Source organism: Theobroma cacao, chromosome 10 (assembly GCF_000208745.1).
Source record: "Theobroma cacao cultivar B97-61/B2 chromosome 10, Criollo_cocoa_genome_V2, whole genome shotgun sequence".
Taxonomy (NCBI): Eukaryota; Viridiplantae; Streptophyta; class Magnoliopsida; order Malvales; family Malvaceae; genus Theobroma; species Theobroma cacao.
In genome coordinates, this window is record NC_030859.1 from 14,531,192 (window position 1) to 14,540,255 (window position 9,064).

Sequence of the window (9,064 nt, forward strand, 5' to 3'; positions counted from 1 at the left end):
ATAGTATATAATATTACATGCCACCTTAAAACAAAAGAATAAGGCATCTTAATACATAGCTAGCAATTAGATGTCAAGATTTCATATTAACTATAGATGAACAAAAAGTTTCAGTAATGCTACGCTTCCATTAAGGTTTTCGTTCAGTGTGTGCCTTATTTACAAACAATGGCAAATCAATTAAGGAGTATCGTATATTGTTTAAAATTTTTATCAGATTTCTTAATGAAAATATTACATGAATGCATATGCAAATATATAAATATTTTACTTGCAACTTTCCATCATCTTCAACCAATGATTTTCCTAATTTTCCTATAGAAAAAATTTCTTTTAAAAGACCATGCATCAATCAGTTTAAGCTTCAATTAATAAACTGGAGCCAATAATTCCAATCTTATAAATCCAAGAAACATAAGCAATTATCTCAACAATTTATGAACCAAAGCAAAAAAAGTTAAAAGTCTATGAATAATGCACAACTTACATTAAGCATCCATGAAGTTTATGTACAAACAATTAAAAGAGGCAAACTTTAACATCCATCAGCAACAGAATTTCATAATCCATAAAAAATACTTTTTGTTTCTTTGCAGCTCTCAAAATGTGCAGAAGAATTTAATTTATTTAAACTTCAGTGTTGATACCTCGACTATAAATCGTTCAGCAAAAGTTCTATAAATGTGTGTCAATTTTAAAAGTATTGAACATTCAAATGAAGACAAAAATATTTCAAAATGCATCATTTTCATCTCATGCTTGCAGTTCAAACTATATGAAAGAAGGAAAAAAATGACCTAATAACAATCAAACGAAAAGTAAATATGTAAAATGAAGTTTGTTGTATTGTAATCCTAACTTGGTTTTGTATTTTTTTTCTTTGGTGATTCTTGTCCTTGGCTGGTGATAGCTCCTTCCTAAGGAATGTTTTTGGGAAATGTTCTCTTGCCACTTATGTGTTTATTGGTGATGGTAAGAGTCCTTTGGTTGTTCAATTGTTAATGGAGGTGTTGAGGATACAGTAATGCTTGTAGAAGTTGAAGTGGCAGGTTCTTAGTTTGCCATCACATCACAATCGAACAGCTTGTAATTTGAAGTTCTTGCTTTAATTGTCTTTAACATCAGATCTATTACAATTATCCTTGTTTGGTTGATCAAGGCCTTGATAGGTCCAAGCAATATCATGCGATGGATTGTATTGAGTGTTGCAAGTTTTATGATACTCGCTCCTCTGTTACATTACCAAAGGCTACCAATCTCATTTGTCCAATGTTGTCTTGCATACTTAGTCGTATGGAATATTTGCAAGATTGAATTTTAGTTTTTTACAGATGAAGATAAAAAGTTAATAATGAACTCGAAAAGTATTAATACCAGCAATACATGTATTGTATAATAATAATTTTAAAATATTTCAAATACTAACACAATGAATTATAGATATGCTTATAAAATTAATATGCAAACACAGAAAATTGTATTGAAGTGAAATGAGAATATTAACTCATTATAAAAATATGATTCAACCAAAGAAAAAGAATTATGTTCATGTATATTTGTTTGTTTTAATTCATTATTAAGAAGACAAAAATGAAGATTTTGACTGTGTGAAGAAGATAAGACTGATTTTAGCAATGATTTTCAGAATGTGAGACAAAAAGTATTCGATCATAAACATTTAGCCAAAGAAAAAGAATTCTATTCATGTATATTTGTTTGTTTTAATTCATCATTAAGAAGACAAAAATGAAGATTTTGATTGCATAAAAAAGATAGAACTAGTTTTAGTAGTGATTTTCAGAATGTGAGACAAAAAGTATTCAATCATAAACATCTATATTCTAAAACAGAAAAAATGACTAAAATGTTAAAATTTTAAATGTTAAGAATAAGTGAATTTTTGCTCGATTTGATTTAGATCAACATATATCCGTAAAAAAAAATTTTCCTCAATGTGAAGGCAAAGGTTTAGATAATTGGTTTTATACTCAATGTATTACATTATCTTAGAAAAATTATGTTGTCATTATTTTGTCACTCAATATATATATATATATGTATATATTTTATTTGAGTGAAACAAAAAAATAATTATTAAAATAGAAAAACAGTTACTACTAAAACAAAAAGCCAATCTTTAAATGAAAAAGAATGAAAATTTAGTAGCTTCAAGAATTATGTTCATCTATATTTCTTTTGCAGAAATGTACTGTTATAAATAAAATTTAGGAAAGCATTGACGAGACGGAAGCCATGTCGGGAGATCGTGCAAACCAGAGCCGTTCGCTACAAATCCCTAAAAATAGAAAACCCAAACGTCACTGTAGACAGTAAGAACAAACAAGGTCAATGAAAGCAACAGAGAGGCGGATGGAGGAAAAGAAAGCACAAGGCAAGTACAAAATAATCCCCTTGAAATGATTAAGGCATGTAGGCCACCGAAGGCTTTAAAGCCCAATTGAAAATCAATGCATATAGCCCAAAACAATTCAGAGAAGCATAAGAAGCAAAGTTTGCACAGGCCTAACAAAACAACTTAAAGAAGCATAAGAACCCGCCACTTGTCAACCTCTTAAGCTTCCACTTATCAACCTCTGAGAAGGCCTCAAGTGCTACCTTTCATATAGAGGCATAGATATTGAACGGGCCTGTGGGCTTGGTTTCTAAAGGAGAAATTTGGCCCTTATTACGGTGGGTTTAGTCTATTATAAATACATTTTTTTAGTATTTAGTTAGAATTTTATGCTCTCATATAAGTTCAAAAGTGAATAAAATTTTTACTGCTTTTATGTTATCACCATGATAAATTTATATTTAATTATTTTTATCAACACAATTTTTAATTATTGTTATTTAATTATATATATAACATATTTGAAAATATATATTATAAAATATAATAAATTCTATATAATACATTGAATGAGATCAATATCAATATATATCATTTTAACAGAAGAACTAAAAGGCTTCTTGGTATGGTAGTGAAAACCTTGGCTTGAATGCATGCTATCAAACCAATTGCAGGATCATCAAATTCCTTTTGATGAAGAAGCTAACTTAAAAGTTACAGTTGATGCCGGGGGAGTTAACATTACAATAATCAAATAACAGTCCAGGTGCAGGTTCCATTTCAATATTTGACCACATCTCCATTTATTAGTTTGATTATCTAATTTTTAATTGATTGGAGAGGTTTGAATTGACTGTATAAAGATCATCAACCCCGTAAATCATGAGGTTCTGATCGGTATAAATTCCTCTTGTTTATATGAACTCTACATACTTTACGTCTTAACTGTAAAATTTGATGCAATATCCGCATGCTAGTTTTATTAGGTCTTAGCACATCATTTAACAAAGAAAAATGGCATTGTTTAAGATAACGAAGAAAGCTACATAGAGTGATCTTTTACTAGAGTTGGCATTTCATTTTGATTTTAATTTCCCACATTCTTGCTTCGGAGAATGTCATTCATATCATATGAATCATATCCTATCCAAGCAAAAACTTCTGTTCAGTTTTCATTATCACCAAAAGGGTATATATAAGAATGACAACTGCAGTCTGCAGCAATGGTATATGGAAATAGGAAACTGATGCAACTGAAGTAATTTATTTGTTCAGGTGATGATCAAAACTTGAAATTGCTTATAATGATGGGAAATGATCTTATTCCCATACTAATATAAGGTACATATTCCTGCAAACGTTATTCTTTATTCATAGCACATAAGTTCTGCTATAGCTCTAGTCTCTGGAGGTTTCTTTCAAAGGTTTAAGCTTTAACAAAAGGGTATATTTCATATCTGAAGTTACAGCTGCCACCAACAACTCTACCTCCTTCTTGCCCATCGCAGCAGCTGGGAAGCTTGCCAATTATACCGTCAAGGCACTTCTTACAATCACTGCTGGAGAGGTCCCTTGTGCACTGAGTCAATCCATAAAGTTTCGGTGATCCGTAGAGCTCCGTCTCTCTAGTCGCATACAGTTTGGGAGTTGCATAAGCTTCGTTGGCCAGTTGACTAAGCAGTTCCTTAGTCTTCTGATTAAATGACTGAGGATCACTCACAACTCTCCCGTTCCACAAGTAGAACATGTTTTTATTATCAATCTGGCCAAAGAATTCCGTGTCTGAATACTTCAGAAGACAGTTATCGTACCAGATAATTGCACCTTTGGTGGAAGGGCAGAGTTTGCGGATTTCATTGCCTGCTTCAACGACACAGGTTTGGCAATCTGGGGTTGACACATCGCCTCTGCAAAGGGCAAGGCCATACGCTTGGTTTGGCTTCTGGCCAGTGGAACCAAGACCAAAACCTGAGGGAGGAGCTTGAAATGAGAGGTAACAAGTGAGCTTGTTTAAGTTTCCTTCATAAGGGTCATAGGCAGAGAAATTCCCAGCGTTTGAACAGAAATGGAAGATAGGGTTAACTCCAAAAGCTGCTGGGAGAAGGAAAGCAAAGGTTAACAGATAAAGAAGGGAGGCAAATCTTGAAGAAGACATTGTTGATACTAATGAGGATATTGTAATTAGCTTGTTTGTTTAAGCTTTAGGACCATGAAGCTGTTAATTATAGGGAAAATTTCAGGTTCGACGAAGGAGATGATAGATTTAAGAGGCTGACCTTTTCGGTTCTTCTTGTCAATTGTGCAAGCAAGGTGACAAGACATTTTCAAATGTGGCTGCGGAGCTAAGATAATTCTTTAATGGGTAAAGCTCAAAACGCACTTGATCAACTATCATGCAGGACTAGTAATAGTGGGAATTATTACTAATGTGTAGGGGTGAGTAAAAATAGATTGGATCAATAATTCAATCGAATCGAATGTGATTTGAGTAGAATGGTTCAATTCAATTGGTCTATTAGTTCAAAAAGTTTGGTCCAATTAGTTTATTTGGTCGGTTTTCCATTTTAAAATTTTTAGATTGAACCGATCAAAAGACCAAATTAATATAAATAATTATATTTTTATATTCTTTCAAATGTTAGATAGTTTATGTGAGTGAATGTGAATAGTCAGGTCATGGAAAAGATTCAAGTTGATAATGTGTGATAGTTGATTGTCTTATATTAGATGGTTTTATTTTGTGGACATTAATTTTATTCTCTATGTCATGTTGAATCTTAAATGTTAATTTGATGGTTTATGTGGAAGGACATGATTACATGAGTAAAAGGACAAATGTTATGTTTATTTTTTATGTTTAGATTATTTGTACATTTTACAATTATGGATGAAGTTTATAAATTTTAATATTGTAATTTATAAAAAAAATAATAAAATTTTAATCTTTTTAGTCCAAAACCGAACTGGTCAAACCAATTCGATGTTTGATCGGTTCAGTTCTCTTTTATGTTTAGTCGATTCCATTTGATTTTTTAAAAATGTTTAATCCATTTTATCTTTAGTTATGATGGACCAAACCGACCGAACTGTTCAATTGTTCACCTCTACTAATGTGGTTATTATAATAATATTATTAGAACTTAAATATAAAAAGAATTCAAATCTTCCACCTCAATTTGTGCCTCATTATGTGTCCCATCTCTCAAAAAGTGACACGTGTCCTTTTTTATTATTAATTAATAAATGTTTGATTTTAATCTTTTTCTTCTCTTTAATGTTTTTCACCCTCTTTCTCTGTTAACAGTTTATTTCAAATGTTAGACAATATCTTCTCTTTATGTTTTGTTGTTCATTAGATTGTGCAATAATTCTTTAATCTTTTTTCAATTTGCACTTTCTTTTTAGGTGCAAATCCATTAATTTATCATCTGATTTAAAACATAAAGAAAGACTAGAACATGAATATAATATAATCAGATTAATTTTTTAGAACACCCTATCACCCAATTTAACAAATACTGATTTACTTTTGTCTTTATGCAAGGTGACGAGACATTTTCAAATGTGGGCTGCGACCCTAAGATAATTCTTTAGTGGATGAGCTCTAAATGCACTACATCAACTATCATGCAAGACTAGTACTAGAGGGAATTATTATATAGAATATATCGAACTAGTTAAAGGATACCTGATTCATTATCAAGCAAAATGAGCTCCTTAATCTTGTATTTTGTTATACTAATGTGGTTATAACAGTAATATTATTAGAATTTAAATATAATAAGAATCCAAATCCTTTGACTCAATTTGTGCTTCATTCTGTGTCCCATCTCTCAAAAAATGACACATGTCCTTTTTTGTTATTAATTAATAAATTTTGATTTTAATCTTTCTCTTCTCTCTCATGTTTTTCACCCTCTTTCTCTATTAACAATATGTTTCGAATTTTAAACAATATCTTCTTTTTTATAGTTTGTTGTTAATTGGATTGTACAATATGTTTTTTTATCTTTTTACCCTCTACTTTGAATTTTAGATAATATCTTCTTTTTTATGTTTTGTTGTTCACTGGATTGTGCAATACTTTTTAATCTTTTTTCCAATTTGCACTTTCTTAAGTTTATTAATTATTCATTTGATTTGCACCCTCTTTCTCTATTAAGAATCTACTTCAAATTTTAGACAATGTGCCTATTTGCCTTGCCTTATTTTTAACTTATCTATTCCTTAAAACTAGAAGTTAAACTAAATAGTATTTTGTGAAAAGCTCCTAAAAAACAGTAATTTTTTTAAAGTACAATTTTTTTTTAAATTTTTTTTAAAAAAAGCTCCAAATAAGAACTTTCTCGTCTTTTTTTTTTAAAGAAAAAAGCACGTCAGTTTCTTAAGAGAGTTTCTTTTTTCCAAAAGATCCTCTCAAAAAATACCCCCTCTCTCTCTCCCTATCAATCTCCCTCTCCTCTCCCAAAAGAAGACTCAAAATTCAAAAATGCATTTAGGTATAATTTCTTCTTTTTCTTTCTGTTTTGTTTTTCATTTTATTTTCTATCATTCTTTTTTTTTTTTTTGCTTTGAAAACTCTCTTTATTGTTCATATTTCTCAATTTATTATTTGATATGATAATTATGCAATGTTTATTTGTTCTTAACTTCTTTCTAGTACATAATATTTGTTGATTATGATTGAAATAAGTAGTCAAATAGGTCAATGGTTATTGACATAAATTAGATGAAAATTGAGAAGTCAATATTTGTGCTCGTTTATGGTAACTCAATTTTGAATTTTTTTTTTCCTTTTAGATATAACAATAGGTGACACTTTTTCGTTCATGGAGGGGAACTTTGTTGGTGAGGACATCAAAACCTTGATAGACTTGCATAGAATCAATGTTGATGATTTTAGTAGAAAAATGGGTTGCCAAATCAATGGCTAAATGTGATTTTCTTGACCCAATTAGACCCATTATTAATACCACCTTAAGTTTCTTTTCTTCCTTTTTGGGTTCTTTCTTGTATGTAACATCAGTTTTGTTCAATTCTAAAAGTCATAAATTCCAAGTCAATTTTTAAAAAATAATAACAAATATTTTTTTATATTCTTCTTTTATTCTTCAACAATTCATAATATTATAGAGAAAATTATATTTTTTTTCACACTCATCTATTTTTATTTGATTTAATTTTTTCTCCTGATTTATTAAATACCCTTTATAGTATTTTTAATCAAAATTAGAGTTTATATAAGTTATTTTTTCAAACAACTTATCTGTAAAAAAGAGCTTATAAAAAATAAATTTGCCAAACAGTTTTAACTTAATTTTAAAAATTATTATTTTTCATAAAAGCATTGTAATAAATTTTAAATTAAAAACAAGTTAGGCCAAACATGCTTAATATCCTCTTTTTTATGTTTTGTTGTTCATTGGATTGTGCAATACTATTTTAATCGTTTTACCCTCTTTCTTTATTAACAATCTATTTCAAATTTTAGACAATATATTGTCTTCTTTTTTATGTTTTGTTGTTAATTGGATTGTGCAATTTTTTCCAATCTGCACTTGCCTTTTTTGTACAAGTTTATTAATTATCCATTTGATTTGCACCCTCTTTCTCAATTAAGAGTCTACTTCGAATTCAAACAATATCTTCTTTTTTATGTTTTGTTGTTCATTGGATTGTGTAATGCTTTTTTAATCTTTTTACCTTTTTTCTCTATTAACAATCTACTTTGAATTTTAGATAATATCTTCTCTTCTTTTTTATGTTTGTTGTTAATTGGATTGTGCAATACATTTTAAATATATTTTTTTTCAATTTGCACTTTCTTTTTACTTTAGATTTTTTTTCTTTTTGCAAGTTTATTTTACACGTAAAGAAGGGCTATAACTTGAATACAATATTAATCAGATTTTTTTTTTCTTTTTTGGAGTTGGGGAAAGAGGGATTTGAATCTTGTTTTTTAAGTAAGGATATCATACATCAACTAATAAGCCAAATACTTGAGTGTGAATACACTATTAATTAGATTAAGTTTTATGAACACCCAATCACCCAGTTTAACAAATATTAATCTACTTTTATTTTTATCCTAGGTGACTAGACATTTTTAAATAGGGACTACAACACTAAAATAATTCTTTAATGGGTGAGCTCAAAACGCACTTCATCAACTATCATGTAGGACTTTTCATCAAAGTAACAAATATCATGCAAGACTAGTAATAGTTGGAATTACTATATAGAATATTGTTGGAGTAAGATCTTAGTGGATTGATGTGATTATGTAAAGTATGGATTTCAAAAAATTTCTTTTATAAAGGAAGCAAGCAATCTAATTACACAAGCAAAAACACACATTATTCTTATTATAAGTAACATAATCATATCCTAAACAAATAAGAATCTATCAAGTAAAAAAAAGATACATTTTGTCACGACCCGGTACTCCCCTCGAGCCCGTGACAACTGCCGCGGTGTCCCGGTAGACACTTATTGCCCGGAATGTCAACCCGAAACCTTGCAAGGCTTTACTATCAGTTTCTCTGTTCCCTTGTGAGCAACCATTGTCAAATATCGTGTTCTAAAAGATTTTAAGCTGTTTCAAACTTTAAACAAATAAAATATTAATTTTTCGTCTCACAGGGGTAATTTGGTCATTTTTCTCAAAAATTTCAAAATTGGCTAAAACGTAATATACAAGTACAAAACACA

General features: G+C 29.7%; 1 protein-coding gene across 1 annotated transcript; it reads right to left on the minus strand.

Annotated features, from left to right (window-relative positions):
* On the minus strand, positions 3,771–4,508 carry LOC18586830 (cysteine-rich repeat secretory protein 38). The gene has a single exon (XM_018129042.1). It carries the CDS (start codon positions 4,506–4,508, stop codon positions 3,780–3,782), a length of 729 nt encoding a protein of 242 aa, XP_017984531.1. The 3' UTR covers positions 3,771–3,779.